The sequence below is a fragment of the Vitis riparia genome, chromosome 1 (genome assembly GCF_004353265.1).
Source record: "Vitis riparia cultivar Riparia Gloire de Montpellier isolate 1030 chromosome 1, EGFV_Vit.rip_1.0, whole genome shotgun sequence".
Taxonomy (NCBI): domain Eukaryota; kingdom Viridiplantae; phylum Streptophyta; class Magnoliopsida; order Vitales; family Vitaceae; genus Vitis; species Vitis riparia.
Genome location: NC_048431.1, coordinates 10,301,165 through 10,326,832, shown reverse-complemented (window position 1 = coordinate 10,326,832; position 25,668 = coordinate 10,301,165). Strand labels below are relative to the sequence as shown.

At 32.0% G+C, this 25,668-nt stretch overlaps 2 protein-coding genes across 2 annotated transcripts; both read right to left on the bottom strand.

The window, feature by feature from the left end:
* Nucleotides 1–11,110: 11,110 nt before the first annotated feature.
* On the bottom strand, nucleotides 11,111–11,943 carry LOC117923585 (gibberellin-regulated protein 11-like). Its single transcript, XM_034841947.1, has 4 exons — nucleotides 11,863–11,943; nucleotides 11,729–11,770; nucleotides 11,580–11,622; nucleotides 11,111–11,478 (listed from the first exon to the last, which is right to left on the bottom strand). Exons 1-4 carry the CDS (start codon nucleotides 11,914–11,916, stop codon nucleotides 11,294–11,296), a joined length of 324 nt encoding a protein of 107 aa, XP_034697838.1. The 5' UTR covers nucleotides 11,917–11,943; the 3' UTR covers nucleotides 11,111–11,293.
* A 2,029-nt stretch (nucleotides 11,944–13,972) lies between these two features.
* Nucleotides 13,973–24,636, bottom strand: LOC117922070 (NLR family CARD domain-containing protein 3). The gene is made up of 18 exons (XM_034840074.1): nucleotides 24,440–24,636; nucleotides 24,073–24,364; nucleotides 20,920–21,132; nucleotides 20,440–20,498; nucleotides 20,028–20,165; nucleotides 19,348–19,422; nucleotides 19,142–19,225; nucleotides 18,980–19,041; nucleotides 18,673–18,742; nucleotides 16,334–16,409; nucleotides 16,097–16,227; nucleotides 15,393–15,452; nucleotides 15,209–15,283; nucleotides 15,009–15,113; nucleotides 14,833–14,928; nucleotides 14,654–14,734; nucleotides 14,469–14,570; nucleotides 13,973–14,391 (listed from the first exon to the last, which is right to left on the bottom strand). The coding sequence occupies exons 1-18, from the start codon at nucleotides 24,485–24,487 to the stop codon at nucleotides 14,323–14,325; spliced, it is 1,836 nt and encodes a 611-aa protein (XP_034695965.1). The 5' UTR covers nucleotides 24,488–24,636; the 3' UTR covers nucleotides 13,973–14,322.
* Between the last annotated feature and the right edge of the window lie 1,032 nt (nucleotides 24,637–25,668).

Sequence of the window (25,668 nt, the reverse complement as noted above, 5' to 3'; positions counted from 1 at the left end):
AAATAAATAAAATGAGTTTGAAGTAACAAAAAAAATAATTTATCAACTTTTAATCTATTTTTTTATTTTCCTTCACTTTTTCTTTCCTTCTACTTTTCCTTTGTATTTTCTTTCTCTCGCATTTTCCCTCAAATTTTCTAGGAACCAAACATAGCCTTAGTCATCAAAACACAAAAGTGTGCAAGAAAAAATGTAACATAAAAAAAGACATATCCTCTCCAAGATGTATACATTCTCTTTTATTACCAAAAAAAATGAACAAAGATGAGTGTGTTGAAATACCCTAAAATCGATATTGAATATTATTTCAAGATAAAGCAATAAATCATCATAAATATTCATCAAAATGATAGCCAAGCAACATAGTGAATCCATCAACCCAATAAATAAAATTTTTCACTCATGAAAAAATAAAATAATATAATTGTTTATGTGAATAGCATTGTCACGTCATTTGTACTAGTAGAGATGTTCATGTCAAAGCAATGAGAACGGATGTGAACGGAGGCAAAGTATGTGTCCCAAGTTGGTTACTTTTATTTACAAATTTTAGCTATAATATCATTATCTATCCTTTTTTTTCTCTCTCTCTCTCATTCTTTTAACACTTTGTTCATAAAGCAACTTTTTTGTTGTTAACACTTTGTTTATATAGCCAACAAAAAATTATTAGAAGTGTTTAGTTCTTATCAAGGATAATATATTTTGAATGAATGATTGAGTTCATACTAACCTTTACTATAAAGGATGCAATCATCATTTCCCTATTAATATAATTAAGAACTAGTACAAAATTATGTAGGCTCCTAATGAATTTCTTATTTGGGTTTTAGGTCATAGTACAAAATTGCAATTTTTGTCTTTAGGAATCCTTACAAAGAGATAATAAAGCATTATATCTAATGTTCATCGAATTGGACTGACAGTAACAACTATTTGGTAACTCAATTTAATAATTTAACATAACTTAATAACTTAATTTATGTCATTAGATAAATTAATGTTTGATAACATAACTTAATATCATGAATTAAAGTAAAAACAACTTTAAATATTAAGTTCAAATAAGAAATTTATTCTTAATCTCAAATCTCTTTTATTCTATTTGTCTAAGTCAAGAAGAATATATTCTACAACCATGATTTTACATTTACTAATCAATTTTTATAGTAAATATTTTTGTAGTTATTTTATACGTACATTTGTAATACTTTAAATATGGATATTTAACAAATAAATTTTTTGCTTAAGATTAGTGAAAGTATAAATATTAGTTAAAATTAATGGAGGTAAATATGTTAAATTAATAATTTGGAATAAATTTTAAGTTAACTTTACCAAAGAACATCAATACTTAAGTAACTAGTTTTATTGAACACCATTAACTCTTAGTACGAAAATCTATATATACATAAGGCATGGATAAGTAAATCAAATTTTAAACTCATTTATAAAATCTTGAGTTTAACTTTCTTAAACCTCGAGGCTATGTTTGGTTAACTGAATATAACATAAGATAATATTAAAGAAGGGATATTATATTATATCTCATGTTTATCATTGATGAGATATAATAAGTTATTCAATCACTTATCATATTTTATATTCATCCAAACATAAAATAAAATAAGTGGTTTGATATATTATCTACCTTTTTTTTTTATATCATTTCTACATGAAGTATGTGAATCTATACTAAGATGTGAATATCCATATCTTATGTATCATAAATTTAATTTTTTTTTTTTATCAATTTTAAATTTTTTATATTACTTATTTTATAAAATAATTTTTTTATTATAAAATTAAATTTATGATTAAAAAACTAAAAATATATTTATAAAAAATATTAATATATGCATAATTTAATACACACACACACACACACACACACACATATATATATATATATATATATATATTGAATAACATTATAAACAAATTATTTTATAAATTTAAATATTTTAATCATGAATATTGTTAAATGTAAGATAAATTTCATTTTTTTAAATAGAAAATATTGAAATGTAATATAATTTTCATTTTATATATATATATATATATATATATATATATATATATATATATATATATATATATATATATATATATATTTTATATTATTTTTTTATTCATTTCACAAAATTAAATATAAACATAACATAACATATTCTGTTTAGGAATGACAACAAGGTGGGTTCGGGACGGGTCGCCCCCATCCCAACCCCGCCCCGTTTATTAAAAATAATTCTCATCCCCGCCCCACCCCGTTTAGCTTTTTTTTTTTTTTTTTTTTTTTTTTTTTTTAAATTACTTTTAAAATTTTTAATTACATTAAAATAAATATATTTTATAAATAATAAAATTATTATATTTTTTATAACTTATTTTATTAAATTTTTATTATTATCTATATATTAAAAATAGTAAAATAAAATTTTAAATTAAATTAATTTTAAAATTTAAATTAAATTTAATTTTATATGTAAACAGAGCAGAGCGGGGCGGGATAGGGCAATACCCGAACCCGCCTCGAACCCGGCTCGAGTTTAAAAAAGAAAAATCTCATACCCATTTAAAACCCGTTTATTAAATTTAAACCCCGTCCCATTAGGGGCGAGACGGGGCGGGTACCCGAAAAAACTCGCCTCGTTGCCATCCTTAATTCTGTTGGATATACTACTTTAGAATATCATGTTTATTGGATATAATATCCAAGGATATCATATCCTAATGGAAATCATATCATAGGATATACATTTCATATATAATGGGATATGATATCCTAGGATATGCATATCATATCCTATCCTCAATCAAACGTAACATAATTCTTTAATTATGTAAATTCAATTCATGAAATACAAAATTTTTGTAAATTATACATGAAAATTATCTATAAAATCTTAGTCAAGATTTTTGTAAATACAAAATTATGGGTCTATTGATCGTAAATTAAATTCATTAAACCTAAAAGAAGTTTATATAGTTTTACCTTAGTGAAATGTTACCTTCTCATAAGAGATTTATATGGGCTAACACCTATACTACTTTAAGTCTTCAACCCAACACTTGACTTTGTACTAAAACTAGTGGATTGATGTCATCAACACTGTCTTTCTACCCAAAGAACTTTCAAGAGTCTTCTTAAAAGAATTTTGAGAGTTTTAGATGTTAGAGTAGAGTAACAACAATGTTTTAGGTATTTATATTAAATTCTAGGTTTGTTGGTTGTATTTAATTAAGAAACCATATTTTTCCAAAAAGAAAATGAAAATTTTAAACTAACTTTTTGGGGAGGAATTTGTAAGTCACTTGAGTGTCTTCCAAGGGGTGCTTGAGCATCCCTCATTTGACGCTTGAGCATCTAACAAAAGTTTTCTTTTTTTTTTCTTTTTTTGCATTTTTGGTTTACTCAAGCAAATCAATCCATGTTCAAGCTTCCCTAACTCACTTTTTAGCTTGGCCTCGATTCAAAATTAAATGTAACTATTATTATTCTAACTAAAATTCAAAACCTAAAATTTACCTTACATGTACCTTCATCTTGAAAGTTTTTAACTTGTTTTTTTTATGGATAAGTCCCATTTGAAGTAGGCAACTCCAAATTAGTATAACAAAATTACTAATCTATATTAGTGTATCAATAATCTCCTCTTTTGAAAATTTTGTTGGGACAAAATAAAATATTACAATAAATCCTCCAAGCTCTCAAACCTAAGCTCTTTTTATCTAACTCAACCTTTTCTTCACCAAAAACACATTTGGACATAAATGACACAAATAACCCAATTTCCGGTCATCAGAAACACAAAGTGTGTAAGGAAAAAAAAAACATAAAAAAAAAAAAACGTATATCTCTTCTCCAAGATGTATATATTCTCCTTCTTGTCACAAAAATGAACAATGGTAAGTGTGTTGAAATAACCAAAAACATAAGATTGAATATCATTTTAAGACAAAGGAATAATCATCATAATATCCATCCAAGACTCAACAAAATGATCGCAAAGCAACATATGCAACATAGAAGAATGAATATGATTTTAAGACAAAACAATAAATCATCATAATATCCATCCAAGACTCAACAAAATGATCGCAAAGCAACATATGCAGCATAGCGAATCCGTCAACCCAAGAAATATAAGCATCAAAGCACATCCATCTAAGTAAATTGAAAGTGCAACTAACAAGAGAATATCTCAAAATGTACATCCATCAACAAAATGTCTAGAACATCCTAAAAAGCACATCCATCCAATCTAAAAGAGAGAATTCTTGTCTAAAAACCATCAAAATGAAAACAATCTAAAGTTAAAGCTAGTTTGAGATGCCACACCAAAGCTTTTTTAATCTCATTTTTATAGTCCCAAGCTTAACTTTCTTAAAACTTAATTAATTGATTAGATAAATCAATTCAATGGCATCCATGAATGTAAGAAATACAAGAAAACTAATAATGATATGCATAATGACACATTATATATATATATATATATATATATATATATATTATCTATAGAATCTTGATCACGACTTTTGTAAATAAAAAATTATGGGTTTATCAATTGCAAATTAAATTCATTAAATCTAAAAGAAGTGTACACAAATTTTCTTGAATGAGATGTTACCTTCTATAGAAGAGACTTATATAGGTTAACACCTATTCTAGTTCACATCTTCAACACAGTACTTTGACTTGGTGCTGAAGTTAATACATTAATGTTACTAATATTAGGATAAAGCCCTTATAAGCATAGCATGATATAACAAATTTGAAATTCATATTTAATGATATTCCAATTTCACTTTTATCTATCCTTGTTCCAGGCATTACACTTTATGAGCATTCTCACCTAACATTTTTTACATTGTACATGATTTGAGTGTATTAGGAGTTGTATGGAAAATTTAAGTGATGGGTTCCTTGAAAATAAATGACTTATTCACAACCGATTTGTGAGTCTAAGCAACCCATTAGAGGCAATAATGCATCACCTTCTAATTGGAGGAATGTATGGTCTTAGCTATCAAGATAATTTCCAATGATGAGTACATTAGTGTGTATGCTTATGCATTAGACAAGACCTACGATGAGTCATGACTTAAAGCTATCAAATAATCATGACCTCACCAAACTACTTCATAATGTTATTTTTCAACCTTGAGAGAATATTGAATTTATGCTAAAGTTATCAATGACTTTAACCTACAAGTGAGATCATAAGCTAATCATATATTCCATATGAATTTGGTCACTTTTGATGGAAGCCAATAGCAATAGGTATTCTCAATAAAAACATTATGATATCTCATGAGATTGAGATTGAGTGTTCCTTTGGGTGATCTTAAGAAGATGTATTTGTGAAAACTATGGTCATAATAATTCCTTAAGTGGAATTTGGCATTAGCTCCTAAAAAGCTAAGACATGTCAATTGAACACATAATATAAGGATTTGTAACTCAAGAATAGTAAAGGTAATCTTGAAAGACTGATAACTTTCACCTTGTTAGAATATGGACACCAATTCATAAAAAGATTGAATGCAATGAATAGTAAATCACAAACTTAAGCACATGGTGTCTCGTCGTTACTTACATAAGATGTTGGAGTTCAGTTGATTCTTTGTAATAGGATGTTGAATCAACTTCAAAATTGAATTATGAGGGAGCCAATACTCCTATGGGTCCTAATGGTTCTTGTTTGGATTCATGTACTTTGTTGGCATGATTTATGAGGGTAAGATTGGCTTTAAATTCAATTTTATGCATAACGGTGTTTTAGTAATTATTCAAAATTACACAAGGGTAAGTAACCAATGTTTGTGGATTGGGCTAATTGATTAACTAGTAAACTCCATTGAATTTATTAATCAATTAGGACCTAATTTAAGCTAGATTAAGTGATTCTAGTCTTTACTAGACTCAAATAGCTTAACCCATTGGGAAAGCCTATAAATATCCTCTTAAGGGTTAGGGTTTCCATTGTTTTTTCATAGAGTTGTCTTCTACCTCTAAAGAGAAAAAGAGTTATAGCCTCCACTATTTCTTCTCCCCCACTGAAAGTGTACTAAGATCAAGGAAAAATCATCAAGCAAAAGATCTTGGATCTACGAGTTTTCCGATGACATTGATTTGATTTTTCAACACTTGAACTTAAGGTTTGGGAACATCCAAACCTAAAGATTAGTATTTTAACCCTAAATGTCAATATTTGAAAATTTCGTATTGCTTTTGTTGCTTAAATGTAAGATACCAACAACTGACACCCTATATTTCTATCAAAGGGTCTTCCAAGAGTCTCCTTAAAAGAATTTTAAGAGTTCTACATCTTGGAATAAAGTAATGGTAGTGCTTCCCATATAGGGATCTTGTGTAAAGAATAAAATTTTGGGCATTTATATGAAACTCCATATGAATCACAAAGTGGCAACCTAAACTAGCTAACAAAGAGATAAAGGGAATACTTGAAAATGTAGCAAACACCTCAAGAAGAGATTGGTCCCTTAATACTTGTTTGATGCAGTATGGACATACAAGATTGCTTATATGGAAGATTCTACCACTTGCTATTAGAGTAAGAACACAAAGCATATTGGGCAAAAAAAAAAAGACTTTGACTTGAACAAAGCAGGTTAGAATTAAATGAATTGGATGAGCTAAGGAATGATACTTTCTATAATTCAAAATTTCCATGAAAAATGTATTTTGAAAGACAACCATTTCCCTAAACAAAAAGTACTTCTTTACACTTCCATATTGCATTTATTTCTTGGAAAGTTAGGTAAATGGCATGGAACTCTCATTCTGAAGTAAGTGTTTCCAAGTGAAGCTATAGAGGTATTTAATCTTCAAAATAACTAAACATTCAAGATAATTAGGCAAAGATTGAAGCCTTTCATTGAAGGCTATGAGAGGAATGAGGGTCATTACTTCTTGATAGTTTAGATAATGAGAAAAACACTTGATAGTAAGAAGGTTAGTACCACTTTTTGTGCTATAGTAAGATAGGCTGAGCCTTGTCCTGATTTTTTTATTTTTTTTATACATTTTATTTTATTTGAAAGTGTTTTCACATTTTTTTGACAAGTTTATGAAGCATGTAAGAAGGATTGTTGACACATCAGTAGTGTCATTTAAGGATTTAAGAAGGTGAACTATTTGTGTATGTGCCTTCAAAGATGTCGAAGTGAAGTGGAGATATGACATAATAAATTGATGAAGTATTGAAGAAAATGATGTAATTCGAATACACATCATCCAGGAAGGAAGCCAATTAAGAAAGAGCAAAGTAAAGGTAAAAGTGTGTCATGTCTAAGCAACCTTACGTTCACTTATGCATAATCACAACTAAAGGAGGTTGCTTATGCATAGTCATGCTTGAATAAGGTAGCTTATAAGTAATCATGCTTAAGGAAGGGAAAATTGAGCAAAGTTGTGAATCTCACATAAATGCAGTGTTGAGCAAAGCCTTACAATGCATAATCATTTCTTACTCAAAGTTGCATAATCAAAATTCTTTGAAAAGTTGGTGAATGTGTAAATTAGAGCATAACTACATGTATGATTATCTGAAACACTTTTGTAATTCTTCTTAAAACACAAAGGATTTCTCTGTGTTAGTTCACTTTATATAAGGTAAAAAGGATTTTTATTTAAGTACTAGTAATTCTTAGAAAGACCTCAATCACAAGTTAACTTGATTTGATCTTCTACTAATGAATTTATAGTTGAATCTATAAAATAGATATGAGTTATGAATGTTTAAAATTGAAAACTAAATTAACCAATGGATTTAATAGGTTTAAGAAATATGTGGTCTAAAGTAAAAAAATCTAAGTTTTGGATGCAATATTGATCTTCAAATCTAATTTGATCTCTAATAACCTTGATCATAAACTCTAAATTTTATAATGTTTTCTTCTTTCTAAGGATTTAGCTATAGATTGTGAAACCTCTTGATACTTCTTTTTTATTTTTTATTAATTTACTAAATATTTAGAAAATCTTTTCTTTTCATATTTTTATCTATTAGCCCAAGAGTTCTCTTAATCATGTTTTGATGATTACAAAACAAGTTTAATTACACTAACGAGTTTAAATCAAATGAAGTTTTCAAGCTCTAATGAAAAATCCAAACAAAAACACAAGCAACCTTGGAAGAAAATCAAATGACATGAAGATATGGATTTCTTGAAGATTTAAAGCATCTAGGAAATCTATAAGATAGTTTTATTTGGTGCACTCAAGTCTAAAGTCATTTTTCATACACTTAAAAATTGTTTTCCTCATCCTTGCTTATTTTATCATGAAATTGGGTGAATATGTATTTTAATTCAAAATATTAGGTATAATTCTTTCTAAACTAGCTTATAAAGGTTTTTAAAGGTGTTATATAAGTTACTTCAAGTGCTGAATAAAAAATCAAAAGTTTTTTTTTTCTTTTTTGCAACCAATCATGGGTGTCCTAAACTGATCAAATTAGTTGGGGAACCAATTCAACTAGGTGGGCTCGCCCATTCAAGGACTAGTTGAGGATGCACAATTTTTGTTGTGTTCTAGTAGCTAGTATATCATTGGTTGAGGTTTTGGCTTTCCTAATTAAGGTTAATTGAACTTAAAAAATGCTAACAGTCACTTGTAATGCATTAAATGCACCAACAACTAATCTATGAATAGAGCCAAAGTTCTATCGGTCGACACTTTTTATGGTTTTTGGTGTCTAATGTTGTTTTCTATAAATTGGAGAGCTTCATTGCATTTATTAATAATAGAGCACGAACAATGAATTGAAATACACTTACTTTCTCTCTTTCAAAGTTCTACATTTAAGTGCATTGAATTCAAACTTGCAAATTCCTTTAGTACACCTTTGATATTCATCCTAAGTTATTGTGTATTGTGAGTTACATTTGTTCTAGGATTGGAAGCATTAAAACCTCTCCTACTTATTCTTTTTTTTTATATATAGTGAAAAGACTTTAACTTAATGGAATACTTGAAGGGATTGTAATGTCCATTAAAGCTGATGAATCCAATTATAAAGCTTGAAAGCTTGTGTTAGAAGGTTTGAATAGTGGAACCCTCATTTGGTTAGGACCTTGAGGAAAGAGAATGTAGGCAAGTTGTAGAACTATTATATAAAGAGTTTGCATATTTATTCTCTCTACTTTTTACTCATTTATTATACTATTTATTTATTACTTGTCTTTTGCATTTAATTAATCATTTTCAATAAAAATTTAAATACCCGATTCACCATCCCCTCTCCTCTTAGTGTTTCTCTTAATCTAATTATCTCACATTATTCTCATTTATTTTAATTAGGGTTTTATGTAATCTTAACAAATAATTCATCTTTTTCATCTAAACTAACTAAACGTATTAGTGTTAATTAGAGGACCATAACTTGGATAATATGGTTTTTTATTAAATGTTATCATATATTTTAGTTTCAATATTTATTACTTGCTTCCACTAACATGGTTCGTGTAACATTCTAGTGAACCACCATAGTTGCAATATCCAACACATATATAAATGGGGAGTGGCAAGTAAACCAACAAATAAATGATATACTATATAGCCATGAAGTGAATGTCATAATGATTGGCTCTAAAGGTTATTGTGTAGTTTAAAAGTGGGGATACTTAAAGATAACATCTAACATGTTGCATTAGGTTTAATACCTTTGGGGAATAGTCCTATGTAATGTGGTCTAATAAGTGTTATTTAGTATTCTTATTGTAATTTTCCTACTTAATTAATGTAAATCCTTCTATTGGATATTGATCGACCCTTGTAATTCCAATTAACAATGAACCTGCCCAGGAAAGTTCCCAATAAATTGACTTAGAGTGCATTTGGTTTTTTTTTTTAAATATATATATATATATATATATTGGCATTTCTAATACTTGAAAATTTTTATTTTTCAAATATTAGAAAGACTAAAAATACTTCTTGAAATCTCTACCAAATGCACTCTTATTTTCCTAACTAATTTGATTGCCTATGATTTACTATTCCTCTTTTCCTAATCTTCATTTTGGTGCTAGTTTGGTGATTTAAAAATCTTGAGTCCAAGTATAGAAAGGAACCTAGGTTATGTCAAGTAAGGATGTAAGTGAAAACCAAACAACTCAAATAACGGATCCAATTAACCAAAATTGATCAAAATTGATTCAATTTTAAATAACCATAAAGATCAATTTGATTTGAAAATTTTAAAAATCAATTTTATCAGTTAAGTTTTCTATTTCCTTGTCAAAATAGAACTAAACCGACATTTTAAAACTTTCATCTCTTGTGATTTAAAATTGTTTAATATTTGGTTGTTTTATATTTATTATTCTATATATTTTACACTCTATTAAAATAATTCATTATTATTAAAACAATTTTTAAATAAATTCATTAATTTTGGGATAAAAATTTTAAATGTATTTCAAATTTTAAACCCAAATTGGTTTTAATTACTTTTTAAAATGAATTAGACTTAGGGCATAAATTAACTCACATGTAGCCAATTATTCAAATCAAATATGTTTGTTCAACTAATATTTTCTCCAAAAACCCATTGAACCATACCTTTTTGCACTCCTAATATAAAGGGTCAATATGCCTAGTCGCTCAAAAAAAAAAAAAAAAAAAAAAAAAGAGGATATGAGAGAAATCTCTCTGGCACACTACTCTATCTAGAAGAATTAGAATATCAAGGGACGATGACTAATTCTTCCAATAGGATTAAATTGACACTTTTGAACATTAAGTTGCTCCGTCATGTTCACTTATCAAGCCAGTAGGTTAATTTAAATCAGTGTCTTTTGGCTTTTGCTCCCACAACTTTAAAATACGCCTACATAATGGAGAGCAGCTTATCACATAGAAAGTTGTCTATCATCCTTGCAGGGAAACCATTTCTTTATCAACTGCTTGGGCTAGCTAGTCCAAGCCCATTGCTTTGCTTGAAATGAGGATGAATTGCAGGTTTCAGACGCAGGCAGTTAAGAAGTTTGGGCTAGCCTGAGATTATACTGATGTGCATTATCAGCCGACATGTTGGCTCAGTGGCATCATGGGCTGAAATTATGTCTGAAACTATCATTGAAGAGCACTTTGAAGGAGAGATGTTTTCATTAATTAGCTTACTATAATAACATAATATAGAACTCAAACCCACCCACTTGTAGCCTTAAACTATCCCAACAACAAACACACATATTACACAAAAACTACCATCTATTATACTTAAGTTATGGGGTGTCGGCCGTTCCATGAAGCGAAGGCCTAAGGGCACTTGGGCTTGTTGCCGTGGGTGGTCATCTCGGTGTAGCAAGTCCCACACATTTCTCTGTTTCCATAGGTGCCTGGAGGAACGCATTTGCACCTAACACAGCATGTCCCACATGCTCTGGTGCAAACGTTCGGTCTTGAGTGCAAACTGCACCTCTCCTTGCACAGCCCTCCACAGTCTGCCATTTTTACATACCCAACCAAATTAATACGTCTTTCTCCACCTAAGAGAAACTCATAGCTCTACCCAAAAAATGATTTAAAGAAGAAAGAAAAATACCCAAGAAAGGCAGAAGCCTCCTGCCAGCTGATCCTTTGACCACCTGAAAGGTGAGATAACAAAGAAAACACAAAGTTAAATAAATAGAGGACGAGTGAGAAAGGAAGAAGGAAAGAGAGATGGAGGCGGCAGTGGTTGTGGTGGTGAACCTGATTATGTTGATGTTCGAATATCTTATTATCAGATGAAGCCTGCATGCACCCAGATACATGATCAAGTGCAAAGTCAGAAAAAATCAATAAACTGCGATCCGGAAAACACATTTTTGAATCCAAAGGAATACCTCAGCAATGCAGAAGAGCAGAATAGTCACGAGAAGAAGCACACGTATACCCATTGCTTCTAACACTCACTACCAGCTGCTGCCACACTTCACCCACCGTTCCCCTTCACTGCCTTTTTATAGCCTTTTCATTTATAATCTAATTCCAAAATTGCCCATGTTTTCTGTTTAATTAATTTTATTCAAAAACATTACAATTTTAAAAATAATTTAATATAAAAATTAGATAAATATTATTTTTTATAAAATCTTTATTTTAATTTATATAAAAATTTATTTCATATTTAAAAAAAATCATAATATCAATATTGTTTTAAAAAAAATATAATTTGATATTAATTTTATCTTCTAATTAACGTAAAATAGAAAAAGTTATCCTAAACGAGACCGATGTCTACCTACCTTATGCCAATTTTAAAAAAACCAAAGGAAGAGGGCCGGAAAAAAAATAAATAAAATAAATAAAAGGAGGAGGAAATTAGTGGCACCAGGCCCCGAGGCTCTATCCTTAAAATTAACAACTATTTAAAGTTATTATTACAATCAAAAAGTGGCAATGGGCCGAATATTGTAGACAAAAAGAGACGAAGAAGCCCATCCTTACGTTGGGAGTACATGCGATGGGCCATGTCAGAGAAGAGGTCGTTTTAAATCCAAAATGTAGATAAGGTGTTTGTCAAAATGCATTTTAAGGCAGGGGTATATGAGATTGGGAGTAGATATGATTTGGGCTTTTGTAAGCTACTTCGTTTTAATGTGGAAGCGGCGGGAGTTTCCAGAGAAGACAGCTGGAGTAGAGTTGGATGGATATGGAAATATAGGGAAAGGGTGACACGGAACTCGCAGCACCGTCCTCTTCCTTCCGGTTAAAATGAAAAAAAAAAAAAAGGTGGATGCGGGAAAGGCAGCAATCCCATGACTGCAGAGACCGCGTCACGCTCTCTCACTCCTGCTACCACTAGTGGTGTTGAGCTGGAGCCTGCTAGCACCTTTATTCACAAATCCATTTCCATTGTAACGTGTCACTTCAATATGTACGCTCCTCGTTACTCACTGCTCACTTCGGATTTCGCTTCTCCATTATTAAATAATAAAATTCTTTCACCTATTACATCATTCGCCGTACAATCCAACACAAAAGTCGAAGAGTTGAAGTTTGATTTTCACAACAAATGAAATGCAAGCCTTTATTAAAAAAAAAAAAACATTTTCCTTTTTCCTTTTCTGTTTTGTTTCAGACGAGTAAATATTATTTCAACCTTTCAGTTTTAACTTCTAACTTCTTACACCCAAACTCTTTAAGGCCGGCCAATAAATTATTATACTTTAACACTCATAATTTAATGATATTAAGTGTCGGAGTCACATTTAATATTCATGATTTTATGGTCAGAGCGAGGGTGTCGGTGGCCACTTTTGGTCCCCCATTGTCACTCCCAGCATGACCCAATCCAGACTAGCAATCTCAGAATAAGGCATATTGCTTGGTTCAATGTACATAAAACGGGCATATCTTAATTGGATAAGCTTGAATATATTTGATGATTTCACTTGCCTCAATTTGAATCAAACTTTGTATAAATGTAGCTAAAAGAATCATTTTACATACCAAATGTCAAGTAAGCATCTATCCTCTGCTGGAAATTCCAGATTCAGCTCTCTCGGTCCGACCAAAAGGATGCATCATGTACTTTTGCCTACATAACTTTCCTAATTCATCTCATAACATAATAATCCGGTAAAGTAACATAGGCCATCCCTATGAGGTGCCCAAATATATCTTGAATTTGTTGCAATATCTTAAATATTGTTATTGGAATGCGTGTTCCTCAGCTACCAAATAATCTATAATCATCATTGTGGCTTACTGGACTGCCACTCATATAAGGTTTAAGAAGTGCTACTCTTCCAAAGGTTCACTCTTTGCATTCTCAAACTTGCACCAAGCCACCAACTCTTGCCAACATTCACACAATTTTAGAACCGTCAAACCAAACATAAAGCCCCAACATGAGAGAACACCATAAGGCTAGGAAGATCATATCCATTACCTAAGAGATTGATACTGTAAACTAAAGAAGCAGCAATGCTATTAGCAGACAATGCTAAATTGCACAAACATGACTAGTAAAGACCATTGTCACTTGATTATATCATCAAAATTATGACAGAATTAAGCCTGTACTAATTTAAAATTCTCTATCTAGGTCATGAAACAAAACAGAAAAAGCACAAAAAATTAAAAATAAAATAAAAGGCCGAAGGAAGTGATGAAGCTAACTATAATTCCTCAACGTCAAAATTTCCAACATTTCTTTAAACAATGGATGTGGGTTGAACTCAGGAATTTGAACCAAGAATATGAAGTTCTTACCAATCCTTGCCGCAAGTAGGATGAACCAAGTATGGTCTTGTCCTAATATATTAACACAAAAATATCTACTTCTTGAGTGAAGTCATCTAGAAAAAAATGTTGACTTCCTTTTCACTCATTTCATATACATGATCTCTTGCATCTGTCAGAGCACTCTGCATGGAAGTTAAAGTTTGTTATATATAGCTATATGCACTACAAACAGGAAAAACAAAACAGAAAAGGAATTTACTTGTCCAAATTTTGTGAGGAAGTTGCTCGCAAGGTTTAGAGACGTGACTGCCACATCTTCATTAGCCTTGAGTGCTTGAGCAATGGCAAATGCCCCTTCATCCTGTTCACAAAATTACAGTGAGATGCTGCTGCAATGCGCTACTGTCTTGTGAAAAAGAATTTCAAGAAAACCAAAGCCCATACTCTTATTTCATTAAACCCTAAATCAAGTGAAGCTAAAGCCTCATTAACAACTTTCATGCTGCGAGCTAGACAGACTGCACCCTGCAAATAAATGTAATGCAAGGACAAATAAGTAACGTACGATTAACTCAAATGATCCAGATTTCATAATGACATCGACACTATCTACAAGAACTTACTTCATCTCTAAGCCCATTTGCCCGCAAGTCCAGAGTTGAAATGGTAGTGTTATACTTTAAAGTATCTGCAATGAACTCTGCACCCTTTGCTCCAATCTGCAAGATATTTCCATTATTCACTATCAAAGAAATGGTCAAGCTTTAGGACTTTAACCAATCCGCATCATCTAGATTACCTGACACCAACCAAGCTTCAGGGTTTTGATCTTCCCATGAAACTTCAGAACTTCAGATAAAGCCTTTGCTCCTTCAGGCCCTATGGGATTATAACCTAATTCCAACTGAGAGAGAGAAAAAGAGAGAGAGAGAGGATCTGTTGTCATTAACCCGAAAAGGAAAAAACTAAAATACATAAAAATAAAAATGGAGAACTCACAGTTGTAATGACTGTATTGTCTTTCAATACTCCAGCTATTTTACTCACACCCTTTGCATGGATGTTATTTCCCCCCTGTAAAAATTACCATCATACACCATCTTAACAAATCATTTGTCTAAAATCCTCTCTAAGAACTGACACATGTATAAGAACAGATTACAAACAAGCATGGACTTCTCACCAGGTCTATAGTTGCTATTGAGCGGTTTTCCTTCAAAGCATCTGCGATTTTTTCCGCTCCCTGATACATTTCAGGAGTTAAGGATCAATACACAACTCACATAACTGTTTAGCTCAAACTGTCTTTTAGAACATTGACAATCCATCCACAAATTCCTACTTTGAGAAATTATTTAGATTATTTTCTTCCATTTACTTTTGAGTTTTTGGATGCTGCAAATATTATGACCAGTTACCACTCAGATTTTTAATTTCCATTTTAAGACTATGAATTCCCTTTTCTTTCTCTATTTTTTTGGCAACCAAATACAACAACTAAGATGGGATAAATACCATGAATTGGTACTTTATTTGATAATTGATACTAAAATCCTTGAATAGTTGTTAGATACAAATTAAACAATCGAATATTATGAAATCCAATGAAGCTAACATTTCTGTTACCATTGTGAGCCATTGTTACTTTCTCATCTTCAAGTTATTAAAAAACCAGCAAGATCAAAATCATGAGAATAGATGAAAGATTGCAGCATAATTCATTGCAAAAACCTTCCAACAGAAAAACAACAAGTAATGTTGATATTGATCCTTGCCTGAGTAGAATTAAAAAACTCTACTAAAGTTATTAAAAGCAGAAACATAGAACTTGATGTAATTAATAACTGCATAAACTGTATTATTGAAGTGACTGAAAAATGTCAACACCTCATCTCCAATGTCATTCATGTAAAGATTCAACCATAGCAAACTCTTGGCTTTCTTGATATATTCAGCAACGTGAAAAGCACCTCTGGAGCTAATTTCATTGTTGCCAATGTCTAGAAGTGTAAGTTTTCCTGAGGAGTAACTATGCATGTCAGATTAACTGCAACACATGGACATGCAGGTCAAGAAGCATACAAATCTGATAACTGAAACAACATTAGTATAGAAAAAACAAACCTTTATGTGAAGATAATCCAGACATCAAAACACGGACTCCTTCATCTCCAATAGAATTTCCATGTAAATGAAGTTCCTGAACATACAATCTAGCTATAAATCTCATAGCCATACAAAAAGAACATTGTGTTTACCTATTACAAGCCCTGATGTGCAGTAGAGCCATTCCATGATAGGTGCACATAGAAGACAATAAATGGATTATTCAACCTTTCTTAGTAAGATTAAGATAGCATTTGATCAAAATATTAGGTGCCAATTAGAAGGGGAAAGGCTGGGTCCAACACCTGAGCCTTAACTTAGGACACTAATGATGGTTTAAGTTTCTCTTCAAACTTACAATAATCAGTTTAGGTTTAGATGAGTCTCTTGTTAAGTTTCTATTTTAAGGAGTCACTGACTTTTGTCAAGTTTCCATTTCTTCTAGCTCTTAATATTATATAAGGAAGTTTCTATTTCTTGTAGCTTCTAAATAATATTCTTTTCTTACCTCTTTTCCTATTCTTGCAAGGAAAGATTAGGAATTAAGAAATAAGAAAGAAAATCATAAAAGTCTATATACCGAAGTAGTCTTGAAAAGTAGAGAACAAGAATTTTAATAAAAGTTTCAGCATCATCTATCATTCTCTTCTTGAGAGTGTGATTACCTTCATCTTCAATGTGATGCTTAGAAAACCAAGTGTGATTGCCTAAGAACCTTGTGTGACTGCTAAAGATACATCTTTTCTTTTCTTTTCTTTCCTTTTCTTTTATCATCTTTAACCTCTCATATCATTTTACAGCAAAGAAACAATTTCTACAGTGCTGGATCAGGCCCTCTTAGTCTCACACTGACTGATGGTCTAAACTGGAATAGGATTCTACTTGACCAAGCTCAGGCTTTCATGTATATTTTAGAAGCAAAGATAGTGAAATGGACATATTCGCTCATTATGTTGATCCAACCTCTGCAAATTTCATGAATGCCAAGAATTATTTCCATTTTTTTTATTAAGTAAAATTCAATAAGTTGATCTCGCAAACCATAATGGCCAAAAAATATTTGCACCTATGATCAACCCAAGTTTAACCTGAAGTTGAAGCTTAAACTGCATCTCCCAAAAAGAAATATTTTTTTTTAATAGACAAAGAAATATATTAAAGAGCATCTGCCAGAGAGACACCCAACCCAAGTACAAAAGAAGTATACACAAAGTGCCAAAAGCCTAACAAGAAAAGTAAAACATGAAGGAACTGACAAGGGCTAAAGCCAGTAAAGCCCTTCTAACTTATTTGCATACACCAAAATAAACAGAGCAGGACCATTTTCTAAACCATCTTGCTCCACTTTCCCACCACTTTGCTGTGTCATCCCAACAGTAGCTCTTTCATTGACCAACTAAATACCTAGTGAAACCCAAACAATGAGAGCATAAGACCACAAAGCAAATGAGATTTATCGCAGCAGCTAAGAATGTGGTTCGCCAACTCCTGAACCATACATAGGCAACTGATCACTACACATGAGATAGCCCACTGAAAGGATCTTTTCTACACTGCCTTCTAAGTAAAGAAGTAACATCAAGGATTCTAGGGGAATGCAGGAGTTCAACATTCCCTTAGCAGCAATATGAGAAGAGCAACCAGTCCCAGAAGACAAACATGAGTAAAACAACCTTACAGAAAAGTATCCCTCCTGCAAGCTCTGCCAAACCAGCCTATTCTCCCCCATCCCTTGTAGGGCTGCAGCATGGTTGCACTAAAGGAAGCTTGCTATTAAGCCAACACCCCCAATTATGAGACCTCCACTACCACAACCCTGCAACAAAAGATCTTGTGGGAAGCGAATATCAACAAGTCGGAAAATGCTCACTTAGAGGACCCTCACCACACCAACTATCAATTGGAAAACTGGTATAAAAACCATTTCCCATGGAAATACTCGTTCTATGCCAAAACTCCTCCCATAAAATGCAAATAGTGACATGAAATATTTCCTGCACTTTCCCCCAATGGGATAACCTCGGCTTGTAAAGAGCACCATTTTGTTGTCTCTACTAGGACTCAAATCTGGAACCTTCCATAATCTCACCTCAAACTCCTGCCACTTGAACCTGGCCTCAAGAGCTTTGCTTCATAGGTTTATTATACACTAATAGTTTTAATGAGTCTTCTAGATTGATTTTATTTTTATTTTTTTTCAGGTGCATTGTGTTATTTTTACCATATTAGATTTGAAGACCAAATTAAAACAACGCATAAATGCCCTTCAAAGTCAAAAACAATCTCAACAGTCATTAACTTGTCAAGTAAAAACAGGAAGGAAAAAAAAAAGAGGTGGAATTGAAAGAGAAATGTACCCTCAAAGACTTATTCGCTTCAAGCCCTTTCGCCAGAGCGGCAACCCCCAGAGCACCACCATAGTTGCCACTTAATCAACAACAAAATGTTATTTAGAACCAAAATATAAAAACAATTAAAATTAAAAGTGAAAAAGACAGCATTGATAGATAAAAAAAATTATTTTAAAACTGTTGCAAACAGTTGACATATCAAGCTAATTCCCCCATAAGTTAATAACAAATACAAGGGAGAAGTTGCATTAGAGCAGCAGGGAAGAAGGAAAGAAGAGGGGAAAGGGACAACAAATACAAGAACTTTACTCACTTGAGATGAATATTTCTTATAGTGTTATTCTCAAGAAGCGCTCCACCAAGACTTGTAAATCCCTACCTCCATTTCCAAAATGAAAATCAAATAGAATTAATTCTGAGACTGTTGGCTCAGTTACAACTAGAATCTTAGTATATGGTAAGATCAACTGCATACAGAATAATCAATCATATTGTTGTTAAGCTCAACGATACGCAAGCTTGAATTTTTCTTCAACATCTCTGCAATAGCCTTTGCCCCCTACATAGAAAAGTGGACAGAATTTAAGGCACATCACCACTAAAGAGGCCTTTGGTTCTAAATTGGAAACCTAAAGACAGCATATTTAGTAGATTACCAGTTTTGAGGCAAAAAGTACTAACCTCATCCCCCAGGTCAGCACTGTTTAGTTGAAGCTTTTGAATACCAGCATTATCAATCAATATATCACATAGGCACTGTCGGCAAGGCAAGGTATATAAGATATAAACTTCAGAATCGAAAAAAGACGTAGCAATAACCTTCAGAATCTAACAAATACTTAGCAATAATCTAAAGGTGAAAAAATTGAAGGCCATGAAGAACCCTCACATAAGGTTGGATATTACATGATGTAGCCAAAATTGCTACATATGTATCCTCAAGACGATCCTCATAACTACATCATACCAAGGAGTTACAGAGTGGTGCTGAGAAACTTTTCTTTTTTGGTCAAAGGGAAGTAGGCCACACAACAGCAATAGCCCTTCCCACAACCACAAACCACTCCCTTCTCCACTCAATGAAGGCAGAATTGATTCCAGGTTTCGGAAGCAACTCCAAGAGACCTTACAAGCAGGTAAGCTACCAAATTCTACTGATGTTAGAAGATACATATCAGTCGGTGAAATCCCAAGAAAATGTGATTCCATTAGACACAAAAGGAGGACTATCAATTACTCAACTCAAAGTACATTCTGGAGATTCATAAAATATAATTTCAATGTTCCTATAAGAAAAAATGGAATTAACTTTTACAATATCCAAAAAATTTCAAGTTTCACAACAGAGGACCTGAGCAGACCTTAGCTCCTTCATCCCCAATAGGGTTCCCTGAAAGATCAAGGGTCTTTAACACAATGTTTGATTGAAGAACACCATCAAAGGCTTTCAATCCAGCTGCAGTTATTCCATTAGCAGCAAAACTCACTTCCTCCGCATTCTAAGACACATGGGAAGACATGTTCAGTAAACTTGTTCTCTGTGACTGCATCCAAACTCTCCCAATGTAGATTAAAAAAAAAGGTTCATCATAAAGAAAGCATAGTCACCTACAAAATATAAATAATTAACGGCAACACAAAAGTGAATAACAACAAAAGTATTGAAGTGGAGGTTATAGGGATAGAAGCATTTGAAGCCACTAAACTCAACCAAACATTCATCCCAATTAGTAAAGTTCAGCTACTTGAATAAATAAATAAATGAACTCCAACCTGATTGTAGGCTAAGCTCTCAGCAAGAAAAAAGAGTCCTTCATCTCCAAAATTTCGTCCTGCCAAAATTACTTGTGGGGTCAAACTACATTTTTACCCATTAGTTCTTATGCTAGTTTAAAGTATGATGCAGGCACAAAATAGTGACATTGTATTCATCTTTCTCAGAAGACAAAAGAAATAGCAAAGGAAAGCAAAAGAGGATCTTATCAACCATATTTCGGATATTGAAAAATTGAGGATCAAGATGACTGGTGAACAAGCTAACATGAACAAATAAGATATCCAGATTGTCTAACTGACAGGCTATCTACTAGAGCAAGTTAAACAAATAAAGGAAGACAAAAAATACACACGCATACAAATTAAGAAGCCTTGGAAGTTCTCACAACCATGTCTAGGAAAATCAGCAGCATGTATAAGTACTGAAGGATCTCAAATGACAATTTACTTCTATCTTTATCTATCCAACCAGCATACCTGACATGTCAACACTTCCAAATGACCTAATTTCTTTGGCAAATTCATTGAGCTTCTGCTTGGACTCTCTGTCAAACTTTGCAGTGAGACCTGCTAGCAAATTTGTACCTGGGGCAAAGGACCATTTCACTCCTGGTGAGGAGGATTTCTTTTCTAGTGATGAAGACCTTGATGACTTTGGCAGCAGAATCTTCTCCACCAATCTCCATAAAACTGTAAGCTGAAGACATAAATTAGTACACTCATTGAGAAATTTTCCCCTTTTTCATGATGAAAAGGTTGGGCTTGCATCCACAAAATCATGGAATAAAGATTGATAGTTCTAATTAAAGGTTAAAACTGGGTGAGAATGCCACATGAGATTCAAGCACATCAGAGACTATTGATATGTATTAAACACTCTTTCCAGCAGCATACCCAAAAATACATTTACTTCTTGGTAAAAGTGTAAAAATGTTTGACTGTTTTTGGAGCTATTTTCTAGGAGAATTAGTTGTGATATGTTTGGTTGGCAGGCGTACAAATCAGGGATAGTGATATCCTATTTTAAATTAGTTTTCTATTCAGGACCATTGTAAGGCCTATTTATTTTGTATCAGCCATATTCAATAATTTTTCCTATAAATAAAAATTAAGTTTTTCCCCAACCTAATTTCATGGTATCAGAGTAACATTTGATCCTAGGCATTTATCCATGGTTCAAAGTCGCAATATCGGTCATTAACTCGGGAGGTCCTAAGACATACTGGTCTTGGTATCGAGTGATACAAAAAGTATACTAATTTAAAACTCAAAAAAATATAAAATAATTATGAAAATTTAAATAAATAAAAATATATATATATATATATATATATACACACTAAAAATAATAAAATAAACATTTACTAGTGCAATATTGTTTCAATATTAAAATAGGCATTTGGATTAGTCTATAATAATATTTAGAATATTTTTTTATTTAATCAATCTATACTAAAGTTAATTAATTATAATTTTTAAAAGTATTATAACATTTAATTTAACATTGCTATTAAGTAATAGTTAAATTCTTATATTATTCCACTATCCAATTTTTTATACCCATATCTAATTTTATATTATTTTTAATATCAACATCTATAGTTTATTTATTTATTCATAAAAACCCAATGACCTAACATCCCATGGCTTCCATTTGCCTATTTGAGCTCAAAGACCCTTTCAATAGCAATTACCCATTACCCTATGATACCCATTTCCCCCCTCATGAGATGCGATGGATGAAGAGCAAAGAAGCTCCCAAAGGCATGTTACTACTCTCTCTCCTTCCACTTTTCTCCATCTTCATCCTTGTCCTTCTCCTCTCCATTGCTTTTCTCTCCTTGTTAGCACAAATACCAAAGGGCCATCATCATGATTGAGAGGAAAAGGTGTCACTACCATCACTGACTTCAACACTAAGTTTCTGCAACATCTCGGAGTCTTGAATTGTCCCAAAACTATAGAGTGATCTCACAGTTGGCTGATCCGCTTGGCAATTCAACAAAATATCGAACTCGGTTATCAGTATCATATCAGACATGGACAAGGCAGATATAACTTGACCAAATCGTACCGGTCTCGGCCGAGATTTGAACCTTGCATCTATCATTCCTTTTTTTTTTTTTTTTTGTGCATCTTCTCTCTTCTAAAACTCTATGTGTGATCACATTAGAAGTTACTAGAGAACAGACAACAAGAACTAAGCCTCAACATTTGATTCAACAATCTGTTCATGAATTTGTGAAGATGTTTGTTTATGGGAAATGGAAGTTTGGATAACTCACTAATTCCGTAAAACCACACAAATAGGAGAATGAGATGATGTTTCAACACTTCACACATGGGAGGCAGAAAACTCCATGGTTATGGCATGGTTGATCAACTCAATGGAACCTCATACTGGCCAAACATACAATTTCTCATCAACAACAAAAGAGATGTGGGATGTTGTTGCCCAGACCTAATCAAACATGGGAAACACTGTTAAGATGTTTGAGATTAGAACTCAAATTCATGAGATGAAAACAGGGGAGCCAAAGTGTGAACAACTCAAATTCATGAGATGAAATAGGGGAGCCAAAATGTGACCAAATATTAAAGTAAGTTAAGGGGTCTATGGTAGAAACTAGACTAGTACTGTGATGCTGAATGGGAATGCGCCAATGATAGTGCTTGGTACAACAAGATGTTTGAAAAAGAGAGGGTTTTACACATTGGAACTAGATGCAAGTTGAGTTTAGTTCACTGGGTATATTTACAATATATTTATAATGTTTACATTGAGAAAAGGAAAAGGAAAATACTCTATTCTAGGCCTTGAATTACTCTGCTAAATTAGCCACTAATCACTAGATATAAATCAGTTATTTAATCCGTCCCTAATTATGGGAAATAAATCATTAAGTAAATCAAGTCAACTGAAAAAAAATAAATAAATAAAACAAAACAAAACAAATTCCACTCAAATCTCAGCCTATTTAGGCCGTATAATCGGCAATTACTACACCAATTCTCCAATGGTGACCAATCCTAATTTCCTATTGGCTTCATGTATTTCTTAAAAAGCTAACTAAACCAGTTATTCACCAGACCTTATTAGGAGTGCTGGTAGTGATTTTAGAAAGAGTTTCTAATCTTTATACTTCAAAAATAAAAATTTTAAGTATTAGAAAGGGTAGAAACACTTCCTAGAGAGTGCGTATGGAGTGATTCTAGAGCACTCTAAATTTGCATAACAATTTAAAAACACTGCACTTATACTCAATCACCATCAATTCAGGACCAGCAACAATCTAAAGAGGTAAGCATATTGATATTTCATTCTCCCTGACTAGCAAGTTGCCAAAACTCCAGAAATCCGATCATTCTCATCCCACCTTTGCTGGTGAGTTGACAATCTCCATTAATATACATGATTCCAATCGTTCCCTAATCAAAAACTGTGTTAATCAACTCACACGAGGGTTTCGTAACAACACCTCTTCAATTATCATTCAATTAAGTCAAATTTTACATCCCCCGTCCCACTTTCCCATTATTAAATTCTTCTATATATCATGCAGACCAAAACCAAAAACAAGCCAGAAAATTAGAACCGAAGCCAAAGCTATCGATCAGCAAAATCCATACCGAAAGTGACGGCGAAAAACAAACTGGCCGGAACAACAAACGAGGCAATCTCCCTAACGGGAACAGGGCTTAAAGGCCCTTGGCCTTGAGATTGCTTGAAAACTCTCCGACCACTGACCGGCCGCCTCGGAACTCCATCAGCCGTGGAAGCAGCCACTGTGACCGATGTCCTGAATCTATAATGCCTAATACTACTCACATAGACGCTAGTGGGTAAAAGCGCACAATAGCCCCACCATGAGCTGCCCAAAACCTGGCTCCGCAAATTCCGGGGGCTGGCACGATGTGAAATCTGCGAATCAGAGTAGAAGGTGAGATTCGGGCTTTGAGAGGAAGAGGAGGAGGAAGAGGAAGAGGAAGAGAGTACCATTGGGTGAGAATAGAGGCAAATGGCGGAAGTGGAAGTGGAAGCCATGAATTTAGGTTAGATACGCATAAGGGAGATAGGTCGTTAAACTGCGGCGCAATGGACAGTGGATTAATGAGCCGGTGTTGCAAAGAAGGGAATTAAGCGGCGGCTCTCCAGGCTGTTCTGACTTCTGAAACCAGGTCGAGGCTGTTCAAAATGCTAAGGGACTATAGACCATTCAGGTACCCAAAAAACTATGGTACCGGATCCCAGCCGTTGGATCGGGTGCAATCCTAAAAAACCACCGGTTTCTACTTTTTTTTCTTTTTCTCCTTTATCTTATCCCACCTTAAATATATTTATAAAAATATATATTCATATGATATTTATTTTTAAAATGATATTGTCCTCTAAAAACAGATTCATATAATATTTATTTAATATAAAAAAAAAATAGTTTATCATAATTACTAATATGATAAGATTTATTTACCATACAAAAAATAATTTATCATAATAATTAATTATTTTTATAAGAAAATTATTTAGTTCATGTCATCTTAAAAAAAAATATTTATTTCATATAGATGATGATAAATCATTTGAAAAATAAAATTTATCATTTTACCAATTTATTTTATCATGTAATTAGAATTTTAAGTCATTTCTATCTTTATAAATTTAATTTTTATAAATATTTTGTTTATAAATAAAATATATTTGCTTTAGAAAATAGATAATTGTTTTTAAATCATTTCTATTTCGACAACTATATTTTTTTGCTTTAAATATAGAATATAGGGTATAAAATCACAAAAACAAGGTTTAATGAGATAAAACTAGGGTATAATTAAGTGGTACTTTTGGTACAAAGTTTTTGGACTCTTCTATCATTACATATATATATATATAATTAAACATGTGTTGTGTCATTGGGTTGATGTTGGTTTCACAATTTAATCTCTTATTCAAATACTACCTCTATATATATATATATATATATATATATATATATATATATATTTTATAATCATATCTTTTATATTTTTATTATTTATCATAACTCTAGATATCAAATTCATAAAATATTAATAATTTAATATTTCAAAAAACTTTTATTTAGTCTATTATATTGGATAAAAGTTGAAATTCGCATATGAATTTATTTTTATTTTTCCTAATGATAATTTTCTCTACTAATTCAAATAAATTTTTCTAACTCAAAATTATTATGATAATTCTAGCAA

Coding starts and splice junctions, on each gene's coding strand:
- LOC117923585 (XM_034841947.1), bottom strand. CDS start 11,916: ATGGGTATACGTGTGCTTCTTCTCGTGACTATTCTGCTCTTCTGCATT. Junction 11,771..11,862: donor TGCTCTTCTGCATTGCTGAG/GTATTCCTTTGG, acceptor GGGTGCATGCAG/GCTTCATCTGATAATAAGAT. Junction 11,479..11,579: donor GAGGCTTCTGCCTTTCTTGG/GTATTTTTCTTT, acceptor TAAAAATGGCAG/ACTGTGGAGGGCTGTGCAAG.
- LOC117922070 (XM_034840074.1), bottom strand. CDS start 24,487: ATGGCTTCCACTTCCACTTCCGCCATTTGCCTCTATTCTCACCCAATG. Junction 20,166..20,439: donor AGAGCTTAGCCTACAATCAG/GTTGGAGTTCAT, acceptor CATGTGTCTTAG/AATGCGGAGGAAGTGAGTTT. Junction 15,114..15,208: donor ACAATACAGTCATTACAACT/GTGAGTTCTCCA, acceptor TCTCTCTCTCAG/TTGGAATTAGGTTATAATCC.